This window comes from Alnus glutinosa, chromosome 9 (genome assembly GCF_958979055.1).
Source record: "Alnus glutinosa chromosome 9, dhAlnGlut1.1, whole genome shotgun sequence".
NCBI lineage: Eukaryota > Viridiplantae > Streptophyta > Magnoliopsida > Fagales > Betulaceae > Alnus > Alnus glutinosa.
The window spans coordinates 22298574-22320348 of record NC_084894.1 but is presented as its reverse complement, the minus strand read 5'-3'; the positions used below and the strand labels follow the sequence as shown (position 1 = coordinate 22320348).

General features: G+C 36.0%; 3 protein-coding genes across 3 annotated transcripts; 1 reads left to right on the top strand and 2 right to left on the bottom strand.

Annotated features, from left to right (window-relative positions):
* Nucleotides 1-230: 230 nt before the first annotated feature.
* LOC133877191 (histone H2B-like) lies at nt 231-4629 on the bottom strand. The gene is made up of 2 exons (XM_062315444.1): nt 4110-4629; nt 231-845 (listed from the first exon to the last, which is right to left on the bottom strand). Exons 1-2 carry the CDS (start codon nt 4546-4548, stop codon nt 412-414), a joined length of 873 nt encoding a protein of 290 aa, XP_062171428.1. The 5' UTR covers nt 4549-4629; the 3' UTR covers nt 231-411.
* Nucleotides 4630-12352: 7723 nt separating this feature from the next.
* Nucleotides 12353-16029, top strand: LOC133878219 (putative pentatricopeptide repeat-containing protein At5g59900). Its single transcript, XM_062316753.1, has one exon. The coding sequence runs from the start codon at nt 12894-12896 to the stop codon at nt 15702-15704; it is 2811 nt and encodes a 936-aa protein (XP_062172737.1). The 5' UTR covers nt 12353-12893; the 3' UTR covers nt 15705-16029.
* A 2160-nt stretch (nt 16030-18189) lies between these two features.
* On the bottom strand, nt 18190-21198 carry LOC133877559 (actin-depolymerizing factor 4). The gene is made up of 3 exons (XM_062315909.1): nt 20987-21198; nt 18760-19025; nt 18190-18632 (listed from the first exon to the last, which is right to left on the bottom strand). The coding sequence occupies exons 1-3, from the start codon at nt 20987-20989 to the stop codon at nt 18482-18484; spliced, it is 420 nt and encodes a 139-aa protein (XP_062171893.1). The 5' UTR covers nt 20990-21198; the 3' UTR covers nt 18190-18481.
* Between the last annotated feature and the right edge of the window lie 577 nt (nt 21199-21775).

The following is a 21775-nucleotide window of genomic DNA, read 5'->3' as shown; positions in this document are numbered from 1 at the left end:
AAATACCAAAATCTACATCCAGAGCACGTACGCCCAAAGATTATCTAAACAAATCGGCCTCAAAACAAATAACCACGGATCTTTGTTCACATAATCACCGTTGCTGTAGATTCCCACGCGTACATCAAATATATATAAAAGAGAGAGAATCAAATCAAGAGAAACGATATAGAAACTAATATCCATTATCAAATCAACAAAACGGAAAATTACTAAAAGAAGCACATCGATTGGGTAAAAATACTTTAGTTCAATATTAAAGCATATCAGTACTTACATCAGCTAAAACACATACTAATAAGAGAAAAAGGAAACCGACATAGAAATTAAAAGAAAACCCTAACCCTAAAATTTTCTCCCAATTTCACAAACCCCAACCCCAATAAACCCTAGTCCCGGCAGCCGTGCAATTCAAGAGCTAGTAAACTTGGTGACCGCCTTGGTCCCCTCAGAGACCGCGTGCTTGGCCAACTCACCGGGCAGCACGAGACGCACGGCGGTCTGGATCTCCCGAGAAGTGATAGTAGGCTTCTTGTTGTAGCGGGCAAGCCTGGACGACTCCTGGGCAAGCTTCTCGAAGATGTCGTTGATGAAGCTGTTCATGATGCCCATGGCCTTGCTGGAGATCCCGATGTCAGGGTGCACCTGCTTGAGCACCTTGAAGATGTAGATCTTGTACGTCTCCACACTTTTCTTCGTCCTCTTCTTCTTCTTGTCCGTCGCGCCGGCTCCGCCTTCCTTCGGCAGCTTCTTCCCGGCCTTAGGCTTCTTCTCGGCCGGAGCCTTCTCCGCTACTGTGGACTTCTTCTCCTCGGCCGGTTTCTTCTCCGCTGGCTTTTTCTCGGCTTTGGGGGCCATCGGAAAACTTCTCTTTTTTTTCTAAGAAAAGAGAGAGAGAGAGAGAGAGAGATGGTTGAGAAATGTGAGATATGAGAACGTAGAGTTGGTGTTTCGTATTTATAAAGGAGTAAGGTTGCTTTTGATTGGAGAATAGGAGAAGCCACAGATCGATGGCATGGCAAAACGATGGCTGTAGATTTGACATTGTTTAAAGGAAAATCCGACGGTTCGGATATCATGGTATTGGCGTATTTTTATTGGAGGAGAGGGAAAGGCGCGGATGGATGACATGGCACAGTTTGATCGTTGGATTTGGTGGAGTAGAAGTAGAAGTGTGGATCGGCGGTTCTGAGAGATGCGTGAAGAGCGGTTTGCGTGCGAAGTCGGGCGATAACGTGGTGTGTTTCGATTTGTGGAAGCTTTACAATTTTGGAGGATTAACTTGACTAGGTTTACTGCAATATCAGCCGAATCAATTGGTAAATTTTTGTGCCCTTTAGAAAAATTTAAAATCGAATCTCATCTATAACAAAAAAAAAATAATAATAATAATAGTTTACACAAATTTACTCACATCACTTTAAAATCTCTCTTAAATATTTATCGATAAATAAAGTATTCCCTAATAAATCAACAATATTCAAGTTAGTTTCGGCAGCTTATAAGAACATTCCTACTAGCCTCATCAAATTTTACTCACCAAAATAGCTAAAAATTACTTTTTCCTATTCTGGTGAGCCACTTTATTAAAATTCCCCCAGCAACCTCACCAAATTTTACTAGTCAAATGGAATTTCCATTTAAATAATAATTTTTTAAAATTTTTTATTATTTCTCTATTTAATATTTTTTGAATGTTTGTCTTACGGTCATATTTTTGAATATCTTATTCTAATGGTCATATTTAAAAAAAAAATTGTCTTCTGCTAACGATCATATTTGTGAGTATTTGTTTTATCCTAACGGTCATATTTTTGAAAATTTGTTTTCTCCTAATGGTTATATTTTTGAAAATTAGTTGTATTTCCTAACGGTCATATTTTTGATAATTTGTTTACTCTTTTATTATTATTATTATTATTTTCTTTTTTCTAACGGCCATATTTTGGCAAAAAAATCTGTCGTATGCTTTACATAAATAAGACAATTTCCTCCACAATTATCATTCACCCCAACTAATATTTATTTCCATTCAAAATTGACGATGTTTTTGATCAACCCCTTGCACTGCATCCATGCCAACATTTAGCCACGACGATACCAATAGCTTGTCTTCCTCCGTAGAGAAGTTGGTACCCCGTTGTGGTTTCTTAGTGCGAGCTATAACAACTTGGGGTTGAGAGTGATCAATGGACATTGAAGCTTGTTGAGATTCATCCAAAAATGAGTTGTCCATGTCAACATCTCCTTGTAAAAGATCTATGAATGACACATCTCCTTGTATTTGGGAATCCATCCTAAAATCACATATCAAGCATATCTTGCCTAATTACATATCAAGTATGCAAAATAATGATTTCAAGTAATAATTCCATCCCCCTTTTTCCTACAAAAGGTGGAACCACGAAATTCAAGCCAATCAGTACTTACACAGAAGCAGCAAAACAGATTGCTTTTGTAAGAGAATGTCAAGGGTAATCTGTTGTTCCTAACCGGTGAGAGTACATCTCAAGATCAAGCCAACCATAATGGAAAGGTAAAAATTAAACCAAACGAGGTTGAATGGGAACAGAATTTATAAAAACAAATTAAACAAAAGAGTTCTGCAGCAAGTCTTTAATTATAATCAAGGCAAATAGTTATACGCATATCTCTTTATTTTCTTATCTACCAGCTATATCTCTTTAAAAAAATCACAAAAAATACCCCATCAGCTTCCTTATATTTTTTCTAAACCCTACATCTTGTAGTACTGTAGTTACCCAATGAATTATATAATGATAAAAATGACAAAAAGTAAGAAAATAAGAAATATATATATATATATATATATATATATATATATATATATATATATATATATGAATAAAGAAAACGTATTTAATTAATATAAGAAATCAATTGTGAAATATTTTTTTATAGAGAAGTAAAAAGTAATTTTGTTCAAAAAAATGGGTTGCGTATGGTGCTCTTAAATCCAATCTGTATGAACTAAAGTGTCTTTCATTTAGGCGTATATTTTTGGTTGATCTATTTGATACATGTTTAGGCTCAATTTAGATTGAACGCATCACCTAAAGAATTTGTACGTACTCTATGCAGGTATCTTCTTGGAATTGAATAGATCTCTTTCCATTCCATTTGATCGAATGGAGCCAATTCACGGCTGAGATTGTCTGAAAAAGATCACAAGTCCAAATTTGCCACAAAGCTAGTTAACAGAATCTAAAGGAAAACGTTCAACGTTATCCAAATGATAGACATCCCAATTTTGTTTTTTAAAAGTTGGATCTTAAATGATGAATCATAATCTCATAAAATTGTGGTGCATTTTTCAAAATGATAGATGAGATTGTAACAAATTATTTAAAAAAAAAAAATTGAAATGTATAGCAATCTCCTATCCTCAAATCCCCCACTTCCATCAAAACCCAAATCCCTCACTTCCATCATCACCTCTGTTAGAAAAGCTTGAATCTGATCAGACTATGATGGGGAAAGCAATGGAATTGGAGAAAGAGTTGTAGTTTATGGGTCGTTCTCTTCATTTCGCCCCAACCATTCTCTCCAGTCATTGTTGACCGGGGTGAATCTCTTTTTATCTGCAAGTGTCACAACTGTTTTTCTTGATTACCCCCTTCTCTCTCTATTTACCTCCCCACTCTTCTTCATTTTTCTTCTTTCTTTCTTTTTTTTCATTTTCAGCTTCAGAGCAATTAAACCCAACATGGGGGATCTCTCTGTGTCGCTTCTCCATTTTTCCCTTTCTTATTTGGCTGCTGTACGTATGTGTGGTGTTTCGGGGAGGAAATGGGTGGGGTTTTGGTTATGGGGGACTGTACAAGGAAAAGAAAACAGAATCAAACCAAGAAAACGATACAGAGACTAATTTCCATTATCAAACAAACAAAAACGGCAAATTACTAAAAGAAACGCATCAATTGGGTAAAAATACTTTCATTCAATAATAAAGCATATCACTACTTACATCACCTAAAACACATACTACTTGAGGGAGACCGACATAGAAATTAACAAGAAACCCTAACCCTAATTTTTCCCCCAATTCTCCACAAACCCTAACCCCGGCAACCGTACAATTCAAGAGCTAGTAAACTTGGTGACCGCCTTGGTCCCCTCAGAGACCGCGTGCTTGGCCAACTCACCGGGCAGCACGAGACGCACGGCGGTCTGGATCTCCCGAGACGTGATAGTAGGCTTCTTGTTGTAGCGGGCGAGCCTGGCGGCCTCCTGGGCGAGCTTCTCGAAGATGTCGTTGATGAAGCTGTTCATTATGCCCATGGCCTTGCTGGAGATCCCAATGTCAGGGTGCACCTGCTTGAGAACCTTGAAGATGTAGATCTTGTAAGTCTCCACGCTCTTCTTCGTTCTCTTCTTCTTCTTGTCCGCCACGCCAGCTCCGCCTTCCTTAGGAAGCTTCTTCCCGGCCTTCGGCTTCTTCTCGGCCGGAGCCTTCTCCGCTACCGTGGACTTCTTCTCCTCGGCCGGCTTCTTCTCTGCTGGCTTCTTCTCAGCTTTGGGGGCCATCGTAATACTCTTTTTTTCTTGGGAAACAAACACAAAGAGAGAGAATTGGCTAAGAAATGTGAGATGTGAAAATAAGGAGTTGGTGTTTCGTATTTATAAAGGGGTAAGGTTGGTTTTGATTGGAGAATAAAAGAAGCCACAGATCGATGACATGGCAGAACGATGGCTGTTGATCTAACTTTGTTCGAAGTATAAATCCGACGGTTCGGAAGACATGCATCAACAGGTATTTGGCTTATTTTGTTGGGATAAATACGTTTTCGTCCCGAGTGGCTTAAATGCATGATTTTATTTATTTTTTTGCTTCTTAGAGCATTCCCAATGATTTATATATTTTTCAATCTAGAATAGTTAATTAAAATCTATTTTATTTAGTTTAGCTAATGAATTTTAAATGCATTATACATCCGATTATCTATTCTTAACTCTATATTATTTTTAATTTATTTATTTCATTATAGTATTTTTTTTTCACGTGGGTCCCGCTTTATAACTCCACTACTTTGCACACTTTCTCTTAAATCTCCACTATAAAGGAAGAAAAAAAAAAAAGAAAGAACGTGGAGTGGTGGAGGGAAAAAGGAAAAAAGCAAAGCTAAAAAAGTGGAGATAAAGAATAAAAAAAATAGATAAGTGAATAGTATAACTCTACATGTAGAGTTCCACTATTTATGGAATTAAGGAAAATCTATTATAGAGTTGGAATACATAAGCTGATGGAGTCTCTTTTTAACACTTTTATTATCTATTCTAGCTTAAAGTTACAAATAGATAATCCATTGGGAGTGCTCTTAAGGTTTATTTTGTATCTCATACGGTCCTTTAATTATGGTGAAAAATGGAGATGGACAGATTTTATTTTCATCTAAAAATTGACAGAAGTCTATGTCAACATCTTAGAAATGTTGACACGTGTTTTATGCATTAAAAAAATTGAGAAATTTAAAATTTAAAACTTTAAAAATTATTAAACTGAAAATAATAAAATTAAGGGATAATTGTACCATTGGTCCCTGTGGTATGCCATAATTATTTTTCACTCCCTATGGTTTAAAAAGTTCATGTGAGGTCCTTGTGGTAAGCAATAATTACAAATCGATCACTCGCGTCAAATTCTTTTAAAAAATTTGACAGATTCTATTAAATGTCACGTCAGACCAAAAAGAATGAAACACGTGTCAATCTTAATAAAAAAAAATATTATTAAAAAAAATATATATATATATACTTATTTTATAAATTAAAAAAAAAAAAAAAAGAAGCCAGCCACAGTGGCCAGGGGTGGCCTTCGGGGCACCCCTGGACCACTAGGGGTGGCTCGATGACCACCCTCGATGGCCACTGGGGCTGGCGCACAGCCACCCGCTACTTCTTTTTTTTTTTTTGAATTTTAATTTTAATTTTTTAAAAAATATAAGTATATTTATTTATTTTTTAATAATTTTTTTTTAAGATGGACACGTGTCGCATTTTTATTGGTCTGACGTTACGCTGGCGTGACATTTAACATAATCTGTCAAAAAATTTAACGAAATTTGACGCCAGGAATCGATTTGTAATTATTGCTTACTACAAGGACCTCCCATAAACTTTTTAAACTATACGGAGTGAAAAATAATTATGGCATATCACAGGGACCAATTGTGCAATTATCCCTAAAATTAAAAATAAAATTAAAAGCATTAAAAATGAATAAATAAATAAATAAATAAATAAAATAAAAAAAGAAGGGGGTGGCTCATGGCTGGCTTTGAGGTGGCCGAAAGCACCCTCGTGACCCTTGGGGGCTGGACCACCCCCAAGGGCCAAACTCCCTAAACTCTTTTTTTTCTTTTTTTCTTTTTTCTTTTTTATTTTTTTTCGTTCTTTGGCTTAGTGGGGGTGAACCACCCCAAAGGCCAAACCCACCAACCCCCCCCCCCCCCCCCCCCCTTTTTTTCTTTTCTTTTCTTTTTTTCTTTTTTTGCTCTTTGGCCTTGTGGGGGTGGTTCGAGGGTGGTCGAACTACCCCATGGGCCAAACCCCATAAACCTTCTTCTTTCTTTCTTTCTTTTTCTTTCGCTCTTTGGCCTCGTAGGGGTGGCCGAACCACCCCTAAGGGCCAAACCCCTAAACCTTCATTTTTTTCTTTTTCTTTTTTTGCACTCTTTGGCCTTGTGAGGGTGGCCGAATCCACCCCCAAGGCTTTTAGGGATGGTTTCAACCATCCCCAAATCAGCCACAGCCCCTTCTATTTTTTTTTTAAAAAAATAATAATAATAATAATGCTTTTAATTTTTTAAGTTTTATTTTTTTTTTAAGTTTTTTTAATGCATAGGACACGTGTCAATACTTGAGAGATGTTGACGTGGACTTCCGTCAATTTTTTTATGGAAGTTGAATGGAAATACTATCTTCCTCTTCAACCAGAAACGAGGTACCATCGACAATACGAAATGAACCACAATTAGCAAAAAATAAAAGCATTAAACCATATGAAAGTCAAACGTATTTAGCCCTATTTTTATTGGTGGAGAGGGAAAGGCGTAGATCAATGACATGGCACATTTTGACAGTTGGATTAGTGGTGTAGAAATTGGGGGTCGGCGATTTCAAGAGATGCGTGAAGAGTGGTTTGCATGCGAAGTCGGGTGTTGACGTGGAGTGTTTTGATTTGTATAATTTTTACAAGTTTGGATGATTCTCTAAGAGCATCTCCAGCAGGCTAGTCAAATGCCTCAAAATAGTTAAATTTGATTATTATCAAGTTTTTTTTCAATTCAGCAGATGAGGCAAATTGGTTGCTTTCCTGATAGTGAATATGCCTTATAGCTTATTCTCAAAGCAATTCTTAAGTGGATGGGAGAAAGAGAGTGGGATACATGAATATTATATTGTTTTAGTTTTTATTTTTCTCAATATTTTATTAGTTATAGAATGAATAGTGAATATGTTCTATATCATATTGACTTATTCACTATTCGTTCTATAAGGAAAATAACTAATTTGCCTCATTTGCTAAATTTAATAAAAAAAAAAAAAAAAAAACTTGATAATAGTCAAATTTGATTATTTGGAGGTATTTTATAACTAATAAAATATTGAAAAAAACTAAAACAATATGATATTCATGCATCTCACTCTCTCTCTCTCTCCAACCCACTTTTCATTATAAAAGCGTGCATAATAATGCATAATATGATTATTAAAGACAAACGAAATACTAACGATGCTAGTGACAATGAATATGAACAAATCGATGAAACTCCTTGTGTACAAATTTCTCACGAGCATGCCTCTGAATTTCTGGAGTTCATTGAAAGGCATGTGAACATTAGAGACAATTAAACTCATTATCGGTTGCAATCCAACCTTATCAAGCACATGTGGCAACTGAGCTTGTTTCAGATTTAAGGCTTGTTCAACTTGGGATTATGACTGATGATAAGTATTTTTCATAGATTTTGAGGTTGTGAAGCCTCAATAGGACTTTACGGTAGAGTTTTACAATATAAGTGAGTAAAAACTCACATGAATACTTATTATTATATTTTTCCAACATAGCATGATTATTTTGTGTACCAAATTCGCATGTTTATAACTCACATGAAATCTACTGATTACTATGAACTCTTTATTTTATTTTTTGTGAAAATTGGTGATTAATGACAATATAATAAAAGTGATGAGTTTTTAAAAGCATGCATGTAAAAGATGGTGAAGATTAAATTGTATCGTATGACTTGGTACACCGGTACGTGCGGGATAACGGCCACAAGCTTACTATACAGGTTAATGTCAAAGGTTTATTTTTATGTTTGGCTTTGGATCTAATAGTCAACGCAACCAGATGAAATATACTAATTACTATGAACACTTTATTTTATTTTTGTGAAAATGAGTGATTAATGACAATATAATGAAAATGATGAGTTTATAAAACCATGCATGTAAAAGACGGTGAAGATTAAATTGTATCGTATGACTTGGTATACTAGTACATGCGGGATAACGGCCATAAGCTTACTATACAGGTTAATCATATGGTAACAAATATTTATTTTTATATTTGGCTTTGGATCTAATGGTTTTTATGATCGATGCAACCATACTTGAGTGGTAGTTACTATAAACGGACATCATTAGTGGCGTGGGCCACCCGAAGTCAGACTTGGTCGATCTGCTTTTACAATATGCGATGCACTAGTATTATATTACATGCCCTCGGGACAATGCCAACGAAACATGTATCATTTTATAGTTGGACCACCTTTAGATATTGGATTCGAGATGGAACTCAAAGTAGATGCAACCGTTTGGTGCAGTGATACCGATCCCTTTATATTTGAGGACTAATCGTATGATTTTGAAGGTCGTTCATGGTAATTAATATTTTTTGGTGATGTTGTAGGCTTGTCATTTTAAGTTCGATTGTGTATTAAGGATTTAATTTTGATATTTTATATCAATGATTGTATAGTGTGATTTCAGTTATATGATGACTTTTAGTAGATGTTTTAGTTGTAATTAAATGTTGATAAAATATTTTATGTTTTTGTTGCGTAATACTTTCTTTTTTAGGAGAGATATCCCTCAATCTTATTCATGGTAGAATGGGACTGGGAGACGAATCGTAAAATTAATTACCAGTTAATTAATTTATCAGGGTGTTATAATTGGCCACTTGAGATTGGATTCAGTCGAGTTGCTAGTATATGACAGTATGTGATAATATCCGGGGCATCGATATTGTACTATAGGTTCATCGAGACAGCATCAACCTACCAATAAGGGTTAAGGACTTTGATAAACCATACAGATGAAAGCTATGATTAATACTAATTATAACAACTTAGTCGAACGGGAATGTAGCTAGCGAAGCTAGTGATTGTGGTCCAAGATAGAAATCAAGAATACTTTGATAAGTTTTCGAGGTAATTGGAGAGACTAAGATGTATATTTACAACAGTTGAGGAATGTCCTTCTAGTGTAGTAAGTAGGGGTGAAAATTCGCTATCTGCATATGCGAATGCGATTAGGAAAAAATACTATCAGCATATGTGGATGTAAATAATAACCGCATCTGCATTCCTTTATATATAATATATATTTAATTAAATTCACTAAAACGATATCTTTTTGAATTTGGTCAGTTTATGACATTTATATTATGTTATGTTTTTTTTACTATCATCTCAAAGTCATACCTTATTAAATTTACTTTTTTTATTTTTTTTGGGTCATCAAAATCTCGATTACTCTATGAGACAATGATCATCTATGTTTGATAATCGTGAATTGTGTAACAAGTGAAATGTTAATTTATTTAAGTTTATATATAGTAATAATCACATTATTTAATATTGTATATAGATTTAGATAGTAATCTAAAACGTCAATTACCTCATATGCTGATAATAACCTCAATAACCATGTGAATGCGGATAGTAATCGTATGATGCATATACTTAAAAGTGATAACCACATTATATGGATGCAGATGCAGATATTGTTAATAACCGCATCCGCATCTTCACCCATAGTTGTGAGTGTGAAGCCCAACCAGATCAGATTCTGTTAAAGCTCAAATTCGGATATGAGAGATTTGAAAGACCAAAAGTGCTATTCGAAAAAGAACTAGAGAACCATGGATCTGTTGCAAAAAAAACCAATGATAGTGGTAGTACGTGTAGGGACGGAGCTATAAGCTCTTATGGGCAGGGGCCAATAGATAATTTTATTTTATTTTTTTGATAGGGGCCAGTAGGCTAAATTTTTATTTTATATTTTGAAAGTGGAGAATAAACATGTGAATGATAGAGGTGAATGAATGGATGCAGATCCTATCTCCAAAACTCTAAGCAAGAAGACAAAGAAGGTAAAAACAATAGATGATAAAAACCTGTCTAAAGAGATTGAGATATGTTATTTGCACAACTCCTACACAACAATTATAAAACACTGCTAATGTGTCCAGTATTTTATTTATTTATTTATTTTTTTTTTAAAATGAAAATAAGAAACAATCAATATTTTTGTGCAATTTTTGTGTAAATTTGTTATGCAGCTAACATATATCCAAGAAACTAGATGTAGAGACATCAAGATGGGGAGGAGAGAAGGGAAGATTCCCTCTTCGGAAGTATTTTTCAAAGAGAGCATTTACAACTTGCGGAACAAGTTGAAAGGGATTGGTTACAACTTATATCATTTTAGCGGTTTGAAAAAGAAAGAATAGTATTATTTAGTAAATTGTTATAGTATTGTATAATTAGAGTGACGTAACTCTAAAAATTAGCTTTTATATGTGAAAAAAAAAATTAAGAATTAATTTTTAGTGTAAAGTGCAATAGGATAAAGGATGTTTTGGCTCAATTTGACTAGGGCCATAAAAAGGCCCATAAATTAAAAACATTTATTATTAATTAGCATCTACGTAGTAACTTAAGGGAGAGTGCTTGAACTACATAAAAAGAAGAGAGCCCCTTCTATACGGTAGTGGCAAAAACTAGTGGTTTTTTGCCAACCAATAACCACTTGACACATCAGCTAAAAGCAAAAAATTAAAATGGTACTGAATCAGCCAATCCCTCCTCATCTCTCTTCTAAACTCTCTTCTGAAGCCCAACGATTCCAACAAAAAAGAAAAACCCCTAAACACATATGGTTAAAAATCTAATTCAAATCTGTGCTCATAAATTCTTACCAGTTAAAAAAGAGAGTAATGTTGTTCTTACCCAAATCTGGTATAGAAGGGGCTCTCAATTAGAAATTAGGCTAAAAAAAAAACGGTTGAAGCATTTCATCATACACCTTGTGTGCGATTTGCATTTTTGTTTCCTATAGATTATACATAAACTTAAGAAAAAAAATCTTTTACTCTTAAATCAGGACCAAAGAGTGAATTAATAGAAAAAAAAAAAAAAATCCAAAATTATGATACATTTGTTGAAGCAATCCATCATGACCATCCACAGATCTTCCTCGGTAAACATTCTAAGGAACAATGAAGGAAGTCACAAAAATGAATTGGGGCTGTACTAGGCCTTAGCTTCTAAGACTTTCATCTTCAAGAAGATTTCAGTGCCCTATTACGAAGGTTGAAGATTGGGAAGAACCTACATGAGAACTTTCAGGCAAGAACCAGTCCGGTCACTGGCGGCGGCTTTCTGGCTTGGGCAGTGCCATGGTGGGGCAGTGATGCTCTTCCAGTTGGGGGATTTTTTCCTCAGGCTAGATTGTGATATTCTTGGGCGGTGGGGAGGGATTTTAGAAGGGAAAAATGGAGAGTGCCTAGAATCCGCCATGGTGGGGCGGTGATGCTGCTCTTCCGGTTGGGGGATTTTTTCCTCAGGCTGGATTGTGATATTCTGCTGTGGGGAGGGATTTTAGAAGGGAAAAATGGAGAGTTGCGAATGGAGAAGCGAGAGGATCCTGTACATCGAGAGCATCCCATTTTTTTATTTTTAGTTGACGTGTCCATTTTTTATCGGTGGACAAAAATTCCATCCTTTCTGCCACGACCGAACATAAGTTATTCTCTAAAAAGAAAATACATTCTATTCAGATGGATTGTTATAACGAGATATAATCTTTTGTCATTCCAAAACATAATTCTTGATCACCCTTACTTATGTAGCAAAGTAATTTTCTTGCTAGGTTTAGAGTTTTTTTTTTTAAAAAAAATATAGTAATAAAAATAAAAATTACCACGTAAATAAAAATAGTCAAAATTATGTCTTGATTTTCCGATGTATCATATCTCAAATGCAATATATATGAAAACATCAAATCCTTTCGTTATCGCAGTTATTTCATCATCAAAATCTCAACCCCACTCTTCGTGCAAGCGGAAGCTCACTCCTTCCCCCACCCAATTCCCTTCCTTTCTCGGAATCTTTGATGCGATCAGAAGCTTTAGTACCTATTGAACTCGTCGCCGACTCACTGAGTCAACTCGCCACCATTACTCGGCAAGCTAGCAACAACGTCCTTTACCGAGCTTCCACAAGTCAAAACCCTCCCCGTTTCCTATTCACTCCAGCTCTGAGTCACTGAGCAAACTTTTGCCCCTGATTTATTCTTCCAACTGAAACCCATTTTCACTCTCTCTTTGATTCGATTGGTTGCCGAGAAAATTCTCGGGAGCGTGGCTTCTCAGAGAAATCACGATCGGAGAGCTTTATGCGTAGGAGGCGGCGGTACGGTGGCCTTCCGTTGATTTCGGCGGTGGCGTTTGGCAGAAGAGGCGGGTATAGGTGGATCGGTAGTTTCCGGAACCATACCAAGGATGGGGTAATCCAGTGTTTTTGCGTTTATTCCATTTTGTGTATCAAGCTGATGTGTCTTAAATCTGACGGATGTGAATGCTCACGCTCCTCGTCAGCTCCAACCTCTGCAACCCCAAATGGCTCAAACATGAAAACCCTCTCATTTCAAACCCACAATCCAAAATGAAGCTCACTCGTCCTCATCGACCCCTCACAAATTCCACCATTTATCCAAAACAAAGAAACCTCTGTACCTCCAAATTCACCTCCCAAGATAATGACGAAAACGACTCAAACTTCGTATCGATCCTCGGAGACATCGTGCGAGGAAACCAGAGCTGGAAAGTCGCGCTCAACAACACCTACATTTCGAGCACGTTGAGGCCTGACCACGTCGAGAAGGTCCTTATCCAAACCCTGGACGACTCCAGGTTGGCCCTGAGGTTCTTCAATTTCTTGGGTTTGCACCAAAAGTTCAACCACTCTCCGACGTCGTTTTGCATACTGATCCACGCTCTGGTCCAGTCCAATCTCTTTTGGCCAGCTTCTTCGCTCTTGCAAACGCTTTTTCTTCGTGGGTTAGACCCAAAAGAGGTTTTTGAACATTTTTTGAATTCTTATAAGAAATTTAATTTTGCTTCGAGTTTGGGTTTTGATTTGTTAATTCAGAATTATGTGCAAAATAAAAGATTATCCGATGGTGTCTTGGTTGTGAATCTCATGAAAGAGAATAAATTGTTGCCTGAAGTTAGAACTCGGAATGCCCTTTTGAACGGGCTAGTGAGAATTAGGCAATTTGATTTAGTTTTGCAATTGTTTGATGAGTTTGCAAGTGCAGGTATTCGGCCTGATGTTTATATGTACACCGTGGTGGTTCGGAGTTTGTGTGAATTGAAAGATTTTTTTAGAGCTAAGGAAATGATTCGGCGGGCAGAGTTGAATGGATGTGATTTGAGTGTCGTGATGTATAATGTATTGCTTCATGGGCTCTGCAAAAGCCGAAGAGCTTGGGAGGCTGTTGAGATTAAGAATTCATTAAGCAGAAAGGGATTGAAATCAGATGTGGTTACTTATTGTACATTAGTACTTGGTTTGTGCAAAGTGAAAGAATTCAAGGCTGGGATGGAGTTGATGGATGAAATGATTGAGTTGGGTTTTGCTCCGAGTGAAGCTGCAGTTTCAGGAGTTGTGGAGGGATTGAGGAGGAGCGGGAGAATTGAAGAGGCTTATAATGTAGTAAATAGGGTGGAGAGAGTGGGGGTGTTGCCTAGCTTGTTTGTTTACAATGCGTTGGTCAATTCTTTGTGCAAAGAAGGGAAATTGGATGAAGCAGAGTTACTTTTTAATAGCATGGGCAAGAAGGGTTTGTTCCCAAATGATGTCACTTATTCTATTTTGATTGATTCATTTTGTAGAAGAGGGAATTTAGATATTGCATATTGTTATTTTGGTAAAATGTCAGAGGCAGGGATAAGAGCTACCGTGTATCCCTATAATTCTTTGATAAATGGGCAATGCAAGTTTGGGAAATTGGGTGAAGCAGAGTTTCTCTTTGATCAGATGATTGATAAAGGATTAGTGCCAACGGTTGCAACCTATACATCATTGATAAGTGGATACTGCAGAGAAGGAGAAATGCACAAGGCATTTAGGCTATATCATGAGATGACTGGGAAGGGCATTGCACCGAATACATACACTTTTACTGCACTTATTTCTGGTCTCTGTCGTGCAAAAATGATGACTGAAGCAAGTAAATTGTTTGATGAAATGGTTGAGCGAAACATTCTACCAAATGAGGTGACTTATAATGTTATGATAGAGGGTCACTGTATGAATGGTAACACAGTAAGAGCCTTTGAATTGCTTGATGAAATGGTTGAGAAGGGTCTTGAACCAGACACATATACATATAGGCCTTTAATTAGTGGTCTTTGTTCTTTGGGTAGAGTTTCTGAAGCCAAAGAATTGATAGATGACCTTCACAAAGAGCATCGTAAGTTAAATGTGATGTGTTATAGTGCACTTCTAAATGGTTATTGCAAGGAGGGGAAATTGAAGGATGCGTTGAGTGCTTGTCGTCAGATGGTTGAAAGAGGTGTAGACATGGATCTTGTGTGTTATACGGTACTCATTGGTGGAACTCTAAAGCAGCATGATACGGGAACATTGTTTGGTCTCTTGAAGGAGATGTATGATCAAGAACTGAAGCCCGATGAAGTAATATATACTAGTATGATAGATGCATACGGCAAAGCAGGAAATCTTAAGGAGGCGATTGGGTTATGGGATATGATGGCTGCTGAGGGATGCATTCCTAATGTGGTGACATATACTGCCTTGATAAATGGCTTATGTAAGGCAGGAAATATGGATAAAGCTGAGCTTCTTTTAAAAGAAATGCTAGGTGGCAATGCCCTTCCCAATCAAATCACATATGGTTGTTTCCTTGATTACCTTACAAAGGATGGAAATATGGAGGAAGCTGTAAAGCTGCACAATACAATGCTTAAAGGGTTTCTAGCAAACACTGTGACGTATAATATACTTATCCGGGGTTTCTGCAAATTGGGTAAGATTCAGGAAGCCACCAAGCTCCTTGTTGGAATGACTGACAACGGCATCTTTCCAGATTGTATTACCTATTCGACTTTTATCTACGAGTATTGTAGAAGGGGTAATTTACAGGAAGCTCTTAGGTTGTGGGACTCCATGCTAAATAAGGGTCTAAAGCCTGATACATTAGCATATAATTTTATGATATATGGTTGCTGCGTTACTGGAGAACTCGCCAAGGCATTTGAATTACGTGATGACATGATAAGAAGGGGGGTGACACCAAATCGGGTCACATATAATTCTCTTATTCATGGAACTTGCTCAAAAAGTCCAGTTCAGTCTACTTAGATATGTTGGTGTTGTTTAAGCAGGTCAATAGTCTTTGCAACATTTTACCAGTGTCTTTCTATTTGCTGTAGAAGAATCATGATTATTGAAGATTACAGTATTTACCAACTAAATCTAACAATCTGTATTGCCAGTTAAAGATAACTAGATTCTTTTCTGTACCTAACTTGTAACTAGGAGGTGAAGGAGAGGGAATGTGCAATGTAAATTTAGGATGACAAACATAAGGATGAAGGGAATCTTTAACTGATTGTCTGTGAACAACAGGCTGTTGTAAACTTGTAAGCACTGTTTTAGGAAAATGAAATTGACACTTTTGTAACAATAGTCTGTGTTACAATGGAAATTTGCTCCCTTTGGTTGAGTTTGCCCCTGTGAATCTGTGAATACTCGTTTTTTTTTTTTTTTTTTTTTTTGTGGGGTCTGCAGACGTTTCCTTGCATATTTCTGAGTATGTCGTGTTACAAAAATTTGGAGTGTAGAAAACAATGGTGGATAGAGGGCATCCTTCTCTGCTGTTCAGCTGCACTCTTGTTTCTTACCAGAGCATTTCAAGTCACTGGTTTTTTTTTTTTTTTTGCTGCATTTAGTGTGTTGGGATAAACTATCTGATGATCTTTATCTCTGTATTTGAGGAGAGCAGCCGGTCCTTTACTTTTAGATGGGTAAAACTACTACAATCTTAAAGAAATTGAAATTTCTCAAATTATCCAGACTTTTCTTCGTATTAAACGGCTTAAAAAAATACTAGATATTAAAAATGTGATATGTTAGGCATACAAAATAAAAATAAAAAATAAAAAAAATTTATAAGAATTTTTTTTTTTCTTTTTTAAGAAGCGCAAAATCTTTAGTAAATTAAAGACAGTTTTTTGTTCAAAATTTTTTTATGACATAAAGCGCAATAATCTGATGAAAATACATTCAATTCCCATTGGTAACACGTCTTATTTTTTATAGGTAACATTTTTCACGCTGTTTGAGGTAAAAAATGCCTAAATTCACATAATTTTAAAATGGGAAAAATTATATTTAGTCATTAGGTTTTTATCTTATTTGAATTTAATCATTGAGTTTTTAATTTCAAGAATATGGTCCTTAGGTTTTGCACAAATTTTAAATAGGCTCATATGTCCCTTTTTTTTTTTTTCTTTTTTTTTTAAAAAAAATTAATAATTTGTCATAATTCATGTGTGTCTCAATTGACACATCAACATCCATATTAACATTTAATATCAATGTCACATTATTAAGAATCAAGTCATCCATAGAAGAAGAAAAAAAAAAGAACAAACTCTAAAAACAAAAACCATCTCATTCGTCACCTTAATATTCTAGATTTGTTGACAGAAAATCGTTAACTTTGATACTGATATGGACATTGATATTAAAACTTAAGAGTTTTTCCAAAAAATAAAAATAAAATTGAAACTTAGAGTGTCAAATGAAAGACATGTTACAAATGAAAAATCGTTAACCTTGACGATAAAGTAATAGATGAATCAATTTAAAACTTAGGCAAAACCTAAATACCTTATTTTTTAAATTGAAAACCTAAAGACTAAATTCAAATAAGATGAAAACTAATGGACTAAATATAATTTTTCCCTTTTAAAATCTACAAATTCTTTAAAATTGTGAGAGATACTTTTCCAAAACCCATAAACATGTACATGTGAATTTATCTTGGCAATTTCCATTAAAACCCCTACATAGCATCTTTAAATCACCAAACTTATTATCTTGATTGTCTTTAAAATTCACAATTAGCAATGGATCAGAATCATCTATAATTATCTGTCTAAAGTGTAGACGATTCGGACAAGTAATTGTAAAAGATCACTTATGAACCCACCTAACCAAATAAAAATTGAATTGTCTAACCACTTTTTCAGCTAATGGATCTCGTAACTGATTTCTCATAATCATATGCCCGAATCGTCTACACTGAGCAGATAATTGTAGATGAACTTAATCCCTTATGAACCCACCTAACCAAATAAAAATTGAATTGTCTAACCACTTATTCAGCTAATGGATCTCATAACTAATTTCTCATAATCATATGCCCGAATCGTCTACACTGAGCAGATAATTGTAGATGAACTTAATCCCTTAGCAATACTTTCAAAGGAATGATGCATATTTTGTAGATCCTTCCAATTTCAATCGAAATAAAAAACAACCATTTTTCAATCAAGATTAGATTATAATGCATCTAATGGTTGTATATTGTATCACATCATTTAAAAATTTTAAATGACATGATAACGTAGACAACAAATACACCGTTAAATGTTAGGTAAAGTTAAATAAGCCAAAGAACAAACAAAGACAAAGCTTAAACAAGTTTCTCAGGTCCATTTAATAATAAATCTTGCTTGAGTTCCAAACCAACCATACCAGCAACTTAAACATGCAAACAGCCTTGTATCATAGTCAACCTCCTGCAAGGCTAGAAGGGTAAAAGATCCACTTCAGAGTCTTAAAAACAAACCAGAAGTGCTTTTCTATTCCCAGATGATATACACCTTTAGCTTGTAGACATAACAACTACAAGGAGACACTCATTGCTTCAGTTCCACACAACAAATCATAAGATATTAATTGGAATCACTGAAATTTTGTTTTAGGACAAACTTGAAGGTAAAACTTGAACAACAAACCAATATCATAACTCAGTCAGGTGCATGCACAGCCCCACAAACTATTAACATTTCACTTAAAGAGTAAAACTGAGAGCATAGCCAAATCGCCGTGCAAGACTGGGAGATATCTCAGTTGACACGGCTTTTGAAAACATCAAGACCCATCTCAGTTGGATCAGTCGCCTGCAGCTCTATTTGAATTCCATCCAGTTCTCTCTTGAACCTGTCCTTGGAGCTTGCATAGATCATCTTGCTCCTCACCCTTGCTGTGTCAGGACACCTAAGTAAACAGTAAACATGCACAGAACAGCAATGATTTAAGAGGGATAGGTTTCAATTAAAAAAAAAAAAAAAAAAAAAAAACGAAATGGGGAACCAAACAACGAACTTGTACCATAAAATATTACCATGCAATAAAGAAAATCCTGCTCTTTTGGCAGTTCTCTTCAGTCACAAAGTCAAAATCATACACAGCATATCGACACTCATCAGCTGGAAGGCTTGCCGCGAAATCTTCGTAGCTTTGAACTGGCTCACCAACTTTTTCCACCAGTACCTGCTTTTGCTTCTCCTCGATCTTAAATACAATGAAGCGGTATGTTCTTTTTGCCTTCAACTCCAGAAACTTCAGCTTGCAATCATCATGCACAGCCATACCTGACGCTGCATTAGCCTGTACATAGAATGAAAATAAAATGTACATTAAAATAAAATACTAAATTGAAAGTAACCATACAACAGGAACAATCATAGATCAACATTTCCAAAAGGCTCTTCTATATGTTTTGTAATATAGGCATGTACTGGAATGCATAACATTTGAAGTTAGGCCTTTCTGATAATCTGAAATCTTGCACATGGGTTTTTTGTCTTTTTTTTGGGTGTAGAATTGGGTTGTTCGTTCCAAATATCTTGTCTTCCCTCAATAGTTAACGCTAAACCAAACTTAGCACTCTTCCAAATCGTAGAGAGATGAGAAATGAAGCAAATCATATTAATGCTGTAGTCTGGTTGAACTGGATTGACTTAACCAAGTTCTTTTCGAAATGAACATATTCAAGTTCCCAATGCTAGATCAAATCTGTCAAAATCCCTGGTCTCCCGAGAGTTTTACCACTACAAATATACTGATGAAAAATTTCATAATACCTTAAAGCGAAACCAAACATATTGAGCCATGGGAATGAATATTAAATTTTAACCACATGTGCAAACTAACCATCGAGTCTCTAGATGAGCAGGAGGCCACTAAATTTTCTCGATGTAAATTCAGATTGCCAACAGTGATCATGTCAAAAGTCAGAGACTTGGAGGCTAAGCATATCATTTTGTTCCAAAAATGAGACAGTGGCTGAGGTAGAAAAACTTACAGCAGCTAACAATCAATCAACAATACAAATTGTGCTGCATAAAGTTAGGGGCCTGCTACTGTTGAAGGGCCGTGTGAACAGTAACAGTGAGCCAAAAGAGAGAGAAGAACACTCTAGGCACACACATGCCTTTAATTGGAATTCACATGTTGGTGCTACATATGAAAATTCTAAGTTGTCAAAACTGAAATACATTTTAAAGTACATTCTAAAGACAGCCAATTGACTCTCATCCCATGGCTGCATCAGGTGGTCATGACTCCAAACAATAGTGTCAAAAGGTGAGTGCAAAGAAAAGCACTCGGAAAAAGCATTTGCCCAAATTTCTGAATTTTAACCCCCCCTCAAAAAATAAAATAAAATTGGAGGCTTAATGGGCAAGTCCCAAGGGGTAGAACAAACCACATGCAAAAATGTCAGCGTACAACTGAAACAGTCCTACAATTCTAATAATAGAGGAACGATGGTGTTGTTAACAATCAAAAGCGATCTTGGAATTACAACGCTTACAACTTTTTACATGAAACAGAAACCATATACAAAAATTCACAAAATACCACTAAAAATAGTAAACGGTTCTTTTACATAAGACATGCCAAAATTACGGACCCCATCAGGATTCATAAAACAAATACCTAATATCAACAAGATATAACAGTCAATCCATAACACCCCCCCCCCCCCCCCCCCCCCCCAAATGCCAAAAAACGCAGTCAACCAAAAGCCAATTGTAAATTAAGAGATAGATACACACATATTCATGAATGTAAACTAAATCGCACCCACAAATTCATCCAAAAAATAAATAAAAATATTCGCAACCACAAAAGCATGCGCCACGAAGATGATCTAACTAGTGCACAACCTTCACATATTCGTCCATTCTTTAACAAATCAAAACATTTCAACAAACAATAATAGCACCTTTTTTGGGGGGTAATGATACCACAATTTAAGGAAGTCCAACCCACGATTAAATCAAAGCGGCAGGATCAACCAAAAGATCCACTAAACCAACAACCCAAATGTGAAAAAATAGATTCTTTTCCTAACATACATCATACACTCACTTTATCAAACCCAGTAGTCAAAAGTACCCAACAACTTCACATAACATTATCGGCAGAAAAATTCAAATATCAAAAGAAAACCCACATCAGATCCATGATAGTGGAGCCCAAAATAAGCACATCAACGTTCAGTTAAACATCACAGATCAAACACAAAAACAGAGGAAAAAAAAGAATAGTTTAAAGAGACTTACCATGGCTAAGGATCGAGGGCTCTTAAGACAGAAGAAATGGGTTCAGAAAATCTAGCCCAAAAGAAAAATGGGGATGAATCTCTGCGTGGGTAGAGAGAGAGAGAGAGAGAGAGAGAAAGAGAGATTGGACTATATGAGACTCTCACGCGATGAAAGACTTTCACTTTCTTTTCTCTTCTCTTTCTGAACAGTTCAGAGTACACCTTGGTATTCGGTGGCTCCACTCCCCTCTAAATATCAATGATGGTGATCATGCGTGACAACAGGCAGAAAGTAGGTCTGTCCAATGACGGAGCGACGCGTCTGATGAAACTGGAATGACGGTTGTGCCCTGCAGTGACGTTGCTTTCTCGGTCTGTCTTCGCATCGTATGGAACTATGGATGACAGCTGGGCTTTGGCCCAGTGGAACTATTTCTTCTACTCCGTTCTACTCCATGCCATTTGCCACCTGTTTTCCTGGCCCATGTCTTTTGGGCCTCTCCCTAAAAGTGTAAAAAGAAGTGTTAACTTAGATGAAATAAGGATTAAGAGCACTCTCAATGATTTATGTATATCTCGATCTAAAATAGCTAATTAAAATTTACTTTATCTAGTTTAGCTAATGAGTTTTAAAAAGCATTATACATCTGCTTATCTACTATTAACTCTATATTATCTAGATATGTTTTAAACGTATACACATCCGGCTTAACCCTACTCTTAATCATTTCATCATACACCTTCAATGCATGAGAATTCTCATGTTGCCCACATTTCACAAACCCATGAATCAAAATATTATACATTG

Bases quoted from the DNA above. Each gene is read 5' to 3' on its own strand.
- LOC133878219 (XM_062316753.1), top strand. From the start codon at position 12,894: ATGCTCACGCTCCTCGTCAGCTCCAACCTCTGCAACCCCAAATGGCTC.
- LOC133877191 (XM_062315444.1), bottom strand. From the start codon at position 4,548: ATGGCCCCCAAAGCTGAGAAGAAGCCAGCAGAGAAGAAGCCGGCCGAG. The intron at 846-4,109 runs GCTCTTGAATTG...TGGCCCCCAAAG, and splicing joins GGCGGTCACCAAGTTTACTA to CCGAGAAAAAGCCAGCGGAG.
- LOC133877559 (XM_062315909.1), bottom strand. The intron at 18,633-18,759 runs GTAATATTTTAT...CTGTTTACTTAG, and splicing joins AGGATTTTCTTTATTGCATG to GTGTCCTGACACAGCAAGGG.